This window comes from Trichoderma camerunense (genome assembly GCF_050948025.1).
Source record: "Trichoderma camerunense strain CBS 138272 chromosome Unknown V8C40scaffold_1, whole genome shotgun sequence".
NCBI lineage: Eukaryota > Fungi > Ascomycota > Sordariomycetes > Hypocreales > Hypocreaceae > Trichoderma > Trichoderma camerunense.
The window spans coordinates 2759674-2773439 of NW_028145369.1; the positions used below are offsets into that span (position 1 = coordinate 2759674).

A 13766-nucleotide genomic window follows, 5' to 3' on the forward strand; every position below is an offset into this window, starting at 1 on the left:
CTTTCGCTTTCTCTCTCTTGTTTCTTGCTGTTGTCCGTCGTCTCGTCGTCGTCCTGCTTCAATTCCTGCCACTCGTTATCAGGCCAAGCAATTTGCGCTATAGCTTTTTATTCACACCATTTTCTTCCCACCCCATTCCAACTACAGTCTTCCAGGCCAACCAGTAGCCTTATTTTGACCACCATCTTTTGAGACATCTCTACCCCGTTGCCCAGGAACGTTTCCAGTTTTTCTCCCGTCGTGTCAGGAAAAAGATCGACTCTGCTACAAGGTGTGTGAGCTCTCCTGGTTTCGCTTGTTTTGTGTATTTTGTGGTGTGCGCGTTGCATTGCCTCGTTGCTGCTCCTCCAACCTCCGTTTCACCTGGCACTGGCACTGGCACCTGTCATTGTCACTGGCACATTGCAAACTTTTCTCTGCTCTTCTCCTTCCACGCACATTTGATATTGCCGACTTGCTCGATTTGCGCCTCAAAGCTTGCTGCTGGTTTTCCGGTTGCGATTGCGCTCTTTTGCTCTTCAACAACACGCTCTCTCCTTATTTGGCCCAAATCGACGCCTTTCCTTCCCGGACTCGCCTGTTGCCGTTACGAGTGGAAATATTTTAGACACCTGGGCCATTGTTCGAGCGATCAAGAACTGGATTCCGTCAACATCTTTTTGTCTCGTCTCGTGCCTTTTGGACCGGTTGCATAGTTTAAACGCCACAGTCAGATACCCCCTATTTGCGCCAGCTTCACGCCTCGAATCGCGACACTGCCATCTTCACATTTCATTTTTCATTATTTTGACGCGTTTTTGGTTCACGCTTGCTGACTTTCGTCCTTTCCATTAGATCAGAATGCATTCCTCCAAGCTCTTCTCAGCCATCCTGGCTGCTGGCGCCGCCAGCGTCGTCTCTGGTGAGTTCCTTTACGCTCTGTGGTATCACTGCAAAATGCTAACTCGACTGTAGCTGCCTCCAGCGCCTGTTCCAAGGACATCAAGGTTACCACGCCTAACCCTGTCATCTCCTGCGACACCGTTGATGCCAACATCATCGTCGATGAGTCCGTTGCTGGTGACCTGATTCTCAACGGCCCCAAGACGATCACTGGTGATCTCATCATCAACAATGCCACCCAGCTCATTTCCGTCCAGAGTATCACAATTGCCTCCATTGGTGGCAACTTCGAGCTCAACGGCCTCGAGCTCCTGAGCTCTGTTAACATGCAGGCGCTCAAGACCTTGAACAAGTTGAACATGGTCAAGCTTCCCCAGCTTAACACTCTGGTCTTTGGCACTTCTGGTGTCACCAAGGCCAACGACATCCAGGTTACCGACACCTTCCTCAGTGATCTTAGCGGTCTCAACATCAACAGTGTTGACTCCCTTACCATCACCAACAACAACAAGCTGACCGCCTTCAACTCCGACCTGGTCAACATCACCACCCTTCTTAGTGTTACCAGCAACGGAAACAACATGGAGATCAACATGACCAAGCTTCAGTCTGCTGCCGAGATTCAGCTTTCTAACGTCAAGAGCTTCGTCGTTCCTGCGCTGAAGACCATCACCCAGTCCCTCAAGTTCGACACCAACCCTTCGCTCACCACTTTCAGCGCCAAGAACGTCACCTCCATCGGCGACAGTGTCACCTTCATCAACAACAACAAGCTCACCAACGTCTCATTCCCCCTGTTGACGTCTGTTGGTGACTTGACTGTCCAGAACAACACTGCCCTCGATGCCGTTGAGGGTTTCCCCAAGCTGCAGACCGTTGCTGGTGGTGTTATCCTCCGCGGTAACTTTGACACGTGAGTAGCCAGCTCGTCTCGGTTCCCATGTGTATGTATATTCTTTATCGCTGACCGTTGTATCTTTCTATAGTGTTGAGCTTCCCGCTCTCAAGGACGTCAAGGGCGGTTGCACCGTCTTCTCTACCACCGATATTTCTGCTTTCTGCGGTTTCTTCGATGACGCCAAGAAGAGCAAGATCATCCAGGGTCAGGAGTCCTGCAAGAGCAACGTTAAGGCCGCCAATGAGGGAGGTTCCGACGGCGACTCCAGCACTTCCAGCGGCGGCAAGGGCAGCAGCAGCGACAACAGCGGTAACGGCACTGACAACGCTGTCGCTGCCCTCAACGTCAACAACGTCCTTTTGGGCGTCTCCGTCCTTGCTGGTATGGCCCAGCTGTGGTAAAAAGTTTCGGAGGATGATGGGTCGGAATTTGGCGTCAATCTCTGTTCTCCCAGATGTTTTTCTGTTTTCTTTTAGCCAACACATTGTGGTTTCGTCAACCTCCCCCACGCCTTGGCTGTCAACTCATATGTGACCGCCCCTTTTGTGTGTGTCCGCGGCACTAACGCTAGAACTTAATAATGGAAATGTACTTCAAAATGTCGCCACGCTCCTTTTATCCTTTCGACGAGCATCGACAATGATGCATGACGCACAAGCTGTATTGCCTGTGACAATTTGGCTATCACTGGCGAGCTCGAGACTTGAAAGGATTTTACGTGTGTACGGTTACTGGTGATATTCTATCACGATTTGCACCTCTCTTTAGACTTTCTTTACCGGTGTTGGTGTATGTTAGACTTAGGGTACTTTTTATACCACTTTTTGCCTTTGTTTTTATTAAATCAACTTTGCCTAATTACCTATTTGTCCGTCTACCTTGCTCCGTGCCTGTGAAAATCAAGTGTAATCAAGTGTAGTCGTTTGCGACAACCACTCAAACAAGTGCCCTGTCCTAAACCTCATGCTGTTGCATCCACGTAGATGCCTTGTTCAAATCTCTCAGTGTCGTAGAACTTTGGGATGATAGTGTTGCCATTAAAAACACGCCCGTCCAGTTCATTGACTGCCTGTTGCCATTGTGTCAACCCGGTATAACTTGAGTAATGGATGGTTTGTTCATTTGAAGATGTATGTGACTTACTCGCAATGCGGACACTTGGTCTGTGAACTTGATAAAGACTTGGCGTGTGTCCACGTCAATGTATAGTCTCTCGACTCGCCCATACTATATACCGCGCATTAATAGCCATCAATTGCCTCTTCGCATGATATATCAGGAAGCCGTTGCTTTTTCTTACCTTTTCGCCGCACTCTCCGCCGATTTCCTGGCCCAGGCCGTCGGCAATCTCGGCCTCGAGGTCGGGCATGTTCTCGAGCATGTTCTGGAGGACAATGACGTCGCTCATGACGCCGAACTTGCCCGTCTCCTCCTTGCGCTTGCCGCCGAATATCTTGCCCTTGTTGGCGGGCTCAGCCCAGCCGCCGCCGTCCGCGTCGGCCTTTTTGCGCCTCTTTTCGACCTGGACGCGGAGAGGGTTGAGGATGCCGGATTCGTTGGCGCCGAGGGCGCTGCCCTTTGTCCAGCCGTATTTAGACATGAGGCGCTGCGCGAAGCCGACTTGGCCGGGGCGGTTGGTTCGCGGCTGTTCGGCGTCGTCGGGGATGTCATCGTCGTCTTCGGCGCGGTTGAAGCTGGGTGGTGGTGAGTAGCCTTCGTCTTCTTCGTCGCCGTTGGTGTTGGTTGGTGGAGTCTGGGTGTAGCGGACGGGAGCTTTGGATATTGTAGCGGATTCTGAGGGTGGTGGAGGAGGAGAAGGAGCGTAGGATGGGTTGTTGTTCGTTTGAGGGGGAGGCGGTGGAGGCGGTGGTGATGGTTCGAAAGGTTGAGGCGAAGGAACTTGTTGCGTTGTTGAGAGGGCGAGACGACGGGCATAGGCGTCGTCTGCGGTTTCGTCTTGCGGTGGAGCAGCTGGGGGAGATCTTGGGGGTGGCGCAAAGGAGTATGAAGCTGGCGGCGCAAACTGATCTGTGATATGAGTTAGTCCTGTTGTCCAACCAATTTCTCATGATAAAGGCGTGGGTGAGCTTACTTGAAGGTGCTGCACGGGTTGCCTCCTCTTCCGAGTCCGAGATGTCACTCTCTTCCTGTCGCTTTCGGTGACGATATAGCAACCCTTTCCACTCTCGCACTTCCTCTACCTTTTCTTCGCTTTTGAGGAACTCGTCTACGTTTGTCGGCCTCGATGGATCATACATCTCATCCCAGTCTGTCTCGAACTGCTCTTGTCTCTTCTTCTTCTTTTTGCGACCGCCACGTTGGCGCTTCTCTCCAACACCGTACATCCACTCATCTTCCTCCGTTGCCGCCCAATCAGCAAGAGTGCTCTGATGTGGTATTGACTGAGCAGCTCCGGGGGCTGTTGTGGTAGTTGCTGAAGCTGTGGTGGGCGCAGTCCTGGGGATCGCTTTGGGGAATGTCGGCTTGGCTTTGGGCTGTTTTACTTGTGGACGCCGTATGGGCTGGAATTGAAGCGCGGGATTGAGGGGCTTCTTCGCTGCTTGTTCATCTGCTGCAGGCGCGCCTTGCTTGTATGTCACTGGCGCGGAGGAGATGGTAGCTGATGGAGAGGGATCGTTGGGATCGAGTAGGTTGTCATAGAGCGAGAGTCCTCGCGGCGGAGGAGCCGCCATGTTCCCGAGATAACAAAGGCTACTTGGCTATGATGATTCACTCTGAGACATGAGCTGAGTAGAATTGAGTAGTAAAAAGAAGGGAAAAAGGTAAGCTTCGAAACGCGACAGAAGCTGGAAATATTCAGAAGAGTAATCGGCCATACACTATTAGCAGCAGTAGTAGTTGGTTAGTGATCTATCTCTAGCGCGATCAATCGGTGGCTGAGAGCTATGGCGCCGTCCGGCAGAACATCGGCACGCCATCACTCAATCGCAGCTCTGTGGTGAATTGCCAGCTTGAGCTGCATATCACCCCTCCAACCAACCCCACCAAAATTTCCCCCATCCTTCCGCCTCAATATATCAGGTCACTCTACCTTGGACCATAGCATCTGGTGTGGCTTGGGGAGTACGTCGAGTCACGGCATTTCCTTTTTTCTTCCTTTTCTCCTCACCATCTAACTTGACCTTAGACAGTTGCAGGCAGACTGTCCTTGAGCATCTCGTTGATCTACGCGTTTCTTTCCGCCACTTTCAATCCACGAACCCGATAGTCCGATTATCCAACATCTCCAAAATGTCTGACCTCGCGAGTCGCATTACGAAACCTGACGAAGCAGTCAAGGTCGAGAGTCAGCCTGAAGCTGAGGCTCCGGCCGCCGACGCTTCTGTCGCTGAGGCACAGAATGACGGTGCCATTGAGGAGCTTGGTGGCTCTGGCCTGCAGGAGCCAGAGTGGGATGTCGAGGTCTCCCTCAGTGATCTTCAGAACAACGAAGCAACACCTTTTCACTCTGCCACGCAATGGGAGGATATGGGCCTGTAAGATTTAAATTGCTTTTGTAATGTTGGATATTTGCTAACATGTTGCCAAAGTTCCGAGGACCTCCTAAAGGGCCTTCTGGCTCTCAAGTTCTTGAAGCCTTCGAAAGTTCAGGGAAAATCTCTTCCTCTGATGCTTAGCGATCCTCCGAGGAATATGATGGCCCAATCCCAATCAGGAACTGGAAAGACCGCAGCGTTTGTTACTGCCATTCTGTCGCGTGTCGATTTCAACAACCCCGATCAGCCTCAAGCCCTTGCCTTGGCACCCAGCCGAGAGCTGGCTCGTCAGATTGAAGGTGTCATTGGTGCTATTGGTCGCTTTATCAAGCCCCTCAAGGTTGCCGCGGCTATTCCAGGTGCTTTGCCCCGTGACCAGCCAGTTCGATCTGCAGTCATTGTTGGAACACCCGGTACTGTCATGGACGTCATCCGACGAAGACAGTTGGATGTCTCTCAGCTCAAGGTTCTCGTCTTGGATGAGGCCGACAATATGTTGGATCAGCAAGGAATGGGCGACCAGTGCTTGAGAGTCAAGAAGTAAGGCTGTTCTGGAACAAAATCATTTAAAGAAATCAGAGATGGCTAACCTGTGGATATAGCATGCTGCCCAAGTCTATTCAGATCCTTCTGTTCTCAGCCACTTTCCCCGACAAAGTTGGCTCATATGCCCAGAAGTTCGCACCAAACGCCCACTCATTGAAACTCCAGCGCAATGAACTTACGGTCAAGGGCATTTCACAAATGTTCATTGACTGTGCTGACGACAATATCAAATACGACGTTCTCTGCAAGCTCTACGGTCTTATGACTATTGGCCAGTCGGTCATCTTCGTCAAGGTATGTTGCACGGACCTTGGACTTTCAACTCGACGAAGCTTTGCTAACATACAAATAGACCCGTGAAAGTGCCAACGAGATTCAGAGACGCATGGTAGCTGATGGACACAAAGTTTCCGCCCTGCACGCTGCTTTCGATGGTAATGAAAGAGATGAGCTGTTGGCTAAGTTCCGACAAGGCGAGAACAAGGTTCTCATCACTACCAACGTCCTCGCCCGTGGTATTGACGTGTCGACCGTTTCCATGGTTATCAACTACGATATTCCGATGAAGGGCCGCGGCGATTCTGAGCCCGATGCTGAGACTTACCTCCACCGTATTGGCCGAACTGGACGTTTCGGCCGTGTCGGAGTCAGTATCAGCTTCGTCTATGACAAGAAGAGCTTTGATGCCCTCAGCAGCATTGCCAACACCTACGGTATCGACCTAGTCCGCCTCGATACTGATGACTGGGACGAGGCGGAGGAGCGAGTCAAGGAGGTCATCAAGAAGAACCGAGCTCAGGCTGCTTATGCTCCAAGTGCTACGGACAATGCGGCCAAGGCACAGGCACCCTAGAAAGGTGACAACGACGCATGGATGACTTACTGAATTGGCGGCGATCCTCTTTGTTTCTTTTGTTCTTTGCTTTGCTTGATAAGAACGCCGCAATTTCGCACTTGATGATGGATGGTATGATAATGGGGTTTATACAACTGAATCTGTAGAGTGTGGCACGACAAGATACCAAAATTTGCAGAGTTGTGCCATTGCAGGACGGCTGAAAAAGCTAAAAAATGATAAATATTCTGCCTTTTCGTGGCGTTTATTCCACGTCGTGCCTTTGTCCCTATCCTGTGAGCAGTGAAGAAAGCAAGACAATCTGTCAAATCGCCTTTATCACCCATGAACGTAACCATCTCGCTCTGGATCACTACAATTGATGGAAACACTGATTCGAATGTTTCACTGAGATTTGCATAGTTAATGCAGCCGGAAGTGGATTCGCATAATTATGTATCTGGAGTTGCATAACGGAATGCCGTAATCCGTACGCTGTGCTCCGTACCTTTGTAGCATTTGGATGGGGTCCACGGTTCGTGGATCCACGTTGATTTTTCCAGCACATGACTCTACATGCGAGTAGTTTTGACGGAGAGCTCGGTGGCGAAGATCCAGAGCCAGAAAAGAGCTCTTGTCTTGAGTTTTACGGCTTACGAGTACTATGTGTATACTTGTTGGACGGTGAAGATAAAAATTCCACGCGCTGTATAGCATCGTCATATCTGTGATTTCCGTCTGCCCTCTCCTTTTACCTACAGTAGCTTACAGCGGATCGGAAGAGGTTGGACACACCGGTGCAGGAATCGGAGCATTTCTCTGGTGGTTGGAGAGCATTTGCTGCCTTGCCGACCACCTCTTTTTTTCTGACCCTTCTCCTAAGTGGCTCACGTCATGCAGTGCTACACCACTAAGGCAGATGCATGTACGACGGATGTATGTCTGTAGAGAACTTACTCGTACGCAGCAAAACAAACACTCGGCGCAGATAGTGTGTGAGTGCGAGTACATGTGAAAGTATCAAGAGGGGTTGATGGGAAGGCTGGTGCGTGCATGGGTCTGGGCTTACAAGAGGGTTGGATATTCTGCATGTAATTAAGTGGTTGGTATGTCAACGGAGGAGCGGGCAGATGTTACTCGTCCTCTGCATTCTGTTAGAGGTGTAGTGCAGTATCAAGTCAAGTCCTCGGACCAGGTAAGCATAGACGATGGCTGGTGATGGATGCTGTCTGTCACACATCATGGATCATGGCTCACTCGTATCGCCGACGAAGCAGAGCATGGGAGCTTTTTGTCCCGCAAATTGAGCCATCATCCCCACCATTATGTCACTGTGCTGCACCGCCAAGACAGTGAAGAAGGTCAGGAAAAAACCACAGTAACAGAAAAAGAGAGGGAAAAAGAAAACAGAAAAAAATTTACGCGGTGAAGCATCTCACGTGTGGTTCCGGAGCTGCTCTGAGGATTGGCGCTTCCAAGTGCTTTCCCCCCACTCTTTTCAACTACCACCACACACCGCCTACTAGAGAGCACTAGTCTTCCCATTTTCCGTTATTAGCACGCCTTGCATGATAGCGCACTTGAGCTTTGAGACACGACAGGGAAAACAAAGAGAGCGAAAGACAAGACAGCCAAAGGTTCCTTTCCTAGCACGAGCCCGGTGGCAAAACGAAACCCGTCTTGACGACTGTGCTTGTACGACAGTCGGCTGATATTTTCTTCGCAGCAACAGTTGCCGCACCCTGGCCAGAGCTTGAGAATTTTCTCCCACGGAACCACCCCCTGTCAAGTGTCGGCTGTGGCTCCATCGCCGTAGCACCGGTTAGCCAAAAAGAACCAGCCTCTCCGAGACGGGCAGCGCATACGAGTTAGTAGCTTGGGGTGGCTTGACGGTTAGTACGTGGTGCGAATTCTCTTGTTTTTTCCATCTTGTTCTTGTTCGAGAAAAAGAAGGGGGCCTTCTGCAAGTCATGCTCCTCAAGCAAGTCATTTACTGTCCTCGCCAAAGAAACGAGAGAAACGACGACTTGCTCGATCAATCAAGGAATCGCCCTCCCAGATAATTAACGCAATTGCCCAATGCCGATAGATTCCGGGGTTGAGCTGCATGAGAACGACCGCGGGGCATCAAGAGGCGAGCCACGTAGCACGCCTCCAGAGGGAAACCAGTCACAACATGCATATCCCTCCAGCCTTCGCGGACGCATCCTCACACGCTAGGTCCTGCACGGTGGGCGGTCTTTGATATCGCTCAGAAGCTGGAGCCACTCGGCCCACTGCTAGCCAGCTCATCTGGCCGCCTTTCCTCATGATTGCTGTTTGCCTGTGTGTCTGATTTGCCCGCCGGTGCTTAATCCCACTTTTCGTTGGTTGATCATGCATGTTCCATTTTCGTTGCGTCGGGCAGCTATCCTGTCAGCCCGTGCGAATTCAAGTCATGTCTCAACCCGCAAATGCGGCCGGCTGGCGACAAGGCCACCTGCTGAGCCCAATCGTAGAGCGGCGTGGCGGGCGGAAAACGACTGCCTTCTGCCAATTGGGCTCGCATGATTGCTATTCAGCCGTCGTGTGGGTATGGATCTCTGTTGCAAGGGGGGCTCTGGACCGGAATTTGTGTACTCTTGGCCTGCTGGGCTCCGCATCGTCAATCTTCTCTGGTTCGCTTGTGGACGGCCATGGGTGTTTTTTTGACATGGGACGTGCTTTTTTGGATGGGCCCATGCAGCTCGAGGAGACAAGGCTCCAAGTGGTGTCATCTCAAAGCCTTTACTGACTTCCCACCTGTTCGCAGGTTTTAGAGAGGAAAAAAAAAAACCTCCTGCATCATACATACCAAACTACACTCTGAAACCCGTCATCATCCGTACCAATAGGCTGCTACATTCGCTTTGAAGCAGCCACAGACAGCCGTGTCCTGAAGCGCCAAGGCCCAAGAGACCGGCCGTTTTCCTTATTGGCGCTTTCCACCTGCATCTGTCGGATAATCTGATTTCAGTGCAGCTTGTATGGAGGTCGATAAAGCAGCCGTGCCCCAGCTCGCTCAGTCCGAGGTCTCTGAGGTCGACAGGGCAAAGGAAGTATGAGCACCGCCCAAGAAGTCGAGTACTGTCCCGTCAGGACTAACATAGATTTGTCCAATGTACAGTTCTCCGATTTTTCCAATGTCCAGTACTTCGAAAAGAATGACTCCGAGGTCGGGTCCAAGGTGTCAGTAGACAACAAAGGTAATTGGCGACATTCACCCAGTGCGCATTTGTTCCAATATCTTCCAATGCTAATTTTGCAGCAGAAAATGATGCCCCTCAAGATTCGGCCGCGGCTGAAGAGCAGCCTGAAGAGGCCGAGGTAGATGGCGAAGTTGCGGCAGAGCCCACTTCTTCCAAGAACAAGAAGAAAAAGAAGAAGAAGAACAAGAACAAGAGCGAAAGCCAGATAACTTCGCCTATAGAGTCCTCCGAAAGCTTTGCAGCTGAAGTCAAGGCTGAGGGGGAAACCGCCGAGACGGCAGAGCAAGACACAACAGTTACCCCTCCTCCGGAGGAGTCAAGTCAGGTGGTCGAAGACGAGGCTAAGAAAGACAAGAAGAAGAAAAAGAAGAAGAAGAAGAGCAGCCCCAAGAACTCGGAGACAGATGTGGCCGAGGATAGCGCTCTTGATCCCGCCCAGCCTCCATCGCCACCAGCCACGGACGAGGGAAGAGGTGAGGATGAGGCTACTCCGGTCGTAGAGGAGAAGGCCGAAGCCGCTGCTGCGGAGCCTGAGCCTGCTGTCGAATCCGCGAAGGAAGAAAACGCAGCCGAGCCCGAGCATTCAGATGAGGCCGCCCCCGTCTCCGAAGAAGTCAAGGCCGAAGCGGAACCCGAAGCTCACCACGAAGATGCCAAGGTCGCTGAGGAAGAGGCTAAGACTACGGAAGATGAAGTTGCTGTTTCTGCAGAGCCTGAGCATGCGGAGCCCGAGCCGGAAACCGCTAAGGAGCCCGAGCATGAGCACGAGCACGAGCACAAGGAGGAGCACGAGCACAAGGAGGAGCACGAGCACAAGGAGGAACATGAGCATGCTCCCCAGGAAACCAAGGCTGTGAAGGAGCCAGAGGCTGAGCCTGCTGTTCACGAGGATGCCCATGTTGAAGAGTCTCACGAGCCGGCGGAAACACACGATGAGAAGCTAGCCGAGGAGCCTACTCACACAGAAGATACCCAGGCACCAGTGGTGGCCGAAGAGCCCGCCGAGCATGAGGAGACTGAGACATCGGAGCACAAGGATGATGTCCACGTTCCTGAGCCGGCTGAGGCTGAGAAAGCGGAGGAGCATCATGCTGAAGAAGACAAGCCCTCAGAAGATGTGAAGCCTGCTGAGGAGGTCGCACCTGCTCACGAAGAGGAGAAGCACTCCGAAGACGTCCCATCTACCGAAGAGACGAAGCCCGTCGAGGAAGAAAAGTCTACTGAGGAGGATAAGCCCGCTGAAGAGGTCGCACCTGCTCACGAAGAGGAGCACGTCGAAGAACAACACTCTGAAGTGCCCGCTACCGAGGAGACGAAGCCTGCCGAGGAGGTTGCTCACGTCGAAGAGGAGAAGCACACTGAGGAGGCTACGCCTGCTGAGGAGGAGAAACACTCCGAAGAGGAGAAGCCTTCCGTCGAGGAGCACACCGAGGTTGAGAAAGACACCGCTGAACCAGAGGCCAAGGAAGAGCCTACTGCCGAGCCTGTCGTCGAAAACCACCACGAAGAGACCTCTAAGGACGCTGAAGAGCATGTCACCGAAGCAGCACACGAAGAACCTGCCAAGGAACATGAAGAGCATGCTGAAATCGCGAAGGACATCGCTACGGAGGAGACTCCTGCTCACGAGGAGGAGAAGGCACCCGAGACTGCGGAGCCCGAACACCACGAGGAGGAAAAGACTCCTGAGCCACACTCTGATGCTACACCCGCTGTTGACGACGTCGTTGCCGAAGAGCACACTCTGACCGAAGACAAGCCTGCTTCTGAGGAGGAGAAACATGATGACTCCGAGAAGCATGAAGAGCCTGCCGCTGAACACGAGCACGTGGCTGCTGAGGTTGAGACCAAAGCCGAGGAAGTCGAGGAAACTCCCAAGGAGGAGGAACCCGTTGAAGAAGCTCCTAAGGATGTTGCCGAGTCTCATGAGCCTGTCCACAGCGAGGAGGCTAAGCACGACTTGACTGAAGAAGCCGAGCCTGCTCATGAGGTCGAACAGTCTCACGACACCGAAGCTGCTAAAGAGGAGACTCACGAAGAGCACCATGATGTCGAGACCAAGGCGGAGGAGGCTGAGCCTGAGTCCGTGGTCGTGGATGTCAAGGAGCCTGTCGAGACACACGCCGAGACTGAAGAAGCTTCTCACGAAGAGGCTCCTGTCGAGCAATCTGTAGTTTCCGAGGAACACTCAGTTCCTGCTGAAGCTACTGAGTCTGAAGTCTCCAAGGTCGAGCCTGAGGTTTCTCATGCCACTCACTCTGAGGTTGAGGCCAAGCCTGAGGTTGTCGAGGCCTCATCAGAAGTAACAGACCACAAGCCTGAGACCACTGAAAGCGAATCTACCCCTGAGGAACACGTTACAGTGGCCGAGACCGAGAGTGATGTTCAGAAGAATGTTGCTGAGCCTGAGCTCGCCACCGAATCCGAGGTCGCCACTGAGTCCGAGGCTGCTACCGAGTCTGAAGTTGCTGCTCACCCCGAGGTTGTTGCCAAGTCTGAGGTCGCTGCTGAGTCTGAAGCTGCCACCGAATCCGAAGTTTCTGCTCACCCTGAAGTTGCTGCTGAGTCTGAGGTTGCTACGGACTCTGAGGTCGCTGCCCACCCCGAGGTCGCTGCCGAATCTGAAGTGGCTACCGAATCTGAGGTCTCCAAGTCTGAGCCCGTTGCTGAGTCTGAAGTAGCCACCGAGTCTGAGATTGCCAAGTCTGAGCCTGTTGCCGAGTCTGAAATTGCTGCGGAATCTGAAGTCTCTGCTCACCCCGAGGTCGCTGCCGAGTCTGAAGTTGCTACATACTCCGAGGTCGCCAAGTCTGAGCCTGTTGCAGAGTCTGAAGTGGCCACCGAGTCTGAGGTCGCCCAGTCTGAAGTCGCTGCTCACCCTGAAGTTGTCGCCGAATCCGAGGTCGCCAAGTCTGAGCCTACCGAGTCTGAAGTAGCCACCGAATCTGAGGTCGCTAAATCCGAGGTCGCTGCCCACCCTGAGGCCGTTGTTGATTCTGAGGTTGCCGCGGAATCTGAGGTTGCCGCTCACCCTGAGGTTGTCGCTGAGTCCGAAGTAGCCACCGAATCTGAGGTCGCCAAGCCTGAGGTTATTGCTGACTCTGAGGTTGCTACCGAGTCTGAGGTCTCCAAACCCGAGGTTGTTGCTGAGTCTGAGGTCGCTGAGGAGCACAAGCCAACTGAGTCCGTTGTTCCTGAACCTGTCGACGAGGAGTTCGAAGTTATTACCCCGGCTGAGGTTGAAAAGGCGATCGTTCACGAGGCTGATAGCAAAGAGTCATCAGAAGTCCAGGCCACTTCAGAGCTAACGGAAGACTCCAAGGTTCCTCATGATGAAGAACTCACAAAGGAAATTCCCAAGGAGATTGAAGAACCTGTTGCGGTGCCAGCTGAAGCTGAGGAACACTCTACGGCTTCCGTTGTTGAAGAGGTGCCTGCTGAAGTCACCCCCGTCATTCCGGCAGTTGAAGCAGAGCCTGCGCCTGTTGTTGCAGAGAGCGAAAAGGCAATTGTGCCAGAGCCAGTGGAGGAGGTCGTGCAGCCTGTAGCTGCTGAGGTGGAGGCCCCCAAGAACGTTGAGGAAGAGGAGATCAAGGACACTATCGGTCCTATTTCAGTTGAGAAGAACGTGGTAGAGAAAGTCAGGAAAGGTGAGGAGCAGCATTCATTACATGATACCCCTGTTGATATTTCGGGACGGTTTGGTGACTCCACATCGGGTGAGGAGTCGAAGGACCACGGCGTTTTGGCGTTGAAATCGGAAGACATTTCGGAGATTCAGAGTCGGTCCTTGGGAGAGGAGGAGAAAGAAAATGCCAAGACAGACCATCTTGAAGAGGCTGAGACACCAGCGGTCGAAGTGCCTGCTGTTTCTACCAAAC

General features: G+C 52.5%; 4 protein-coding genes across 4 annotated transcripts; 3 read left to right on the forward strand and 1 right to left on the reverse strand.

Moving 5' to 3' along the window:
• The first annotated feature begins 834 nt into the window (after positions 1 to 834).
• V8C40DRAFT_230979 (uncharacterized protein) lies at positions 835 to 2641 on the forward strand. The gene is made up of 3 exons (XM_083212833.1): positions 835 to 901; positions 955 to 1795; positions 1869 to 2641. Exons 1-3 carry the CDS (start codon positions 841 to 843, stop codon positions 2179 to 2181), a joined length of 1215 nt encoding a protein of 404 aa, XP_083079508.1. The 5' UTR covers positions 835 to 840; the 3' UTR covers positions 2182 to 2641.
• Positions 2567 to 4634, reverse strand: V8C40DRAFT_230980 (G-patch domain-containing RNA-binding protein). The gene is made up of 4 exons (XM_083212834.1): positions 3873 to 4634; positions 3081 to 3808; positions 2924 to 3007; positions 2567 to 2849 (listed from the first exon to the last, which is right to left on the reverse strand). The coding sequence occupies exons 1-4, from the start codon at positions 4471 to 4473 to the stop codon at positions 2742 to 2744; spliced, it is 1521 nt and encodes a 506-aa protein (XP_083079509.1). The 5' UTR covers positions 4474 to 4634; the 3' UTR covers positions 2567 to 2741.
• Positions 4635 to 4783: 149 nt separating this feature from the next.
• V8C40DRAFT_230984 (ATP-dependent RNA helicase DBP5) lies at positions 4784 to 6931 on the forward strand. Its single transcript, XM_083212835.1, has 4 exons — positions 4784 to 5277; positions 5332 to 5817; positions 5880 to 6117; positions 6176 to 6931. The coding sequence occupies exons 1-4, from the start codon at positions 5033 to 5035 to the stop codon at positions 6674 to 6676; spliced, it is 1470 nt and encodes a 489-aa protein (XP_083079510.1). The 5' UTR covers positions 4784 to 5032; the 3' UTR covers positions 6677 to 6931.
• A 2616-nt stretch (positions 6932 to 9547) lies between these two features.
• V8C40DRAFT_16881 (uncharacterized protein) lies at positions 9548 to 13018 on the forward strand. Its single transcript, XM_083211580.1, has 4 exons — positions 9548 to 9735; positions 9804 to 9882; positions 9948 to 12667; positions 12771 to 13018. Exons 1-4 carry the CDS (start codon positions 9664 to 9666, stop codon positions 12819 to 12821), a joined length of 2922 nt encoding a protein of 973 aa, XP_083079511.1. The 5' UTR covers positions 9548 to 9663; the 3' UTR covers positions 12822 to 13018.
• Positions 13019 to 13766: the final 748 nt, after the last annotated feature.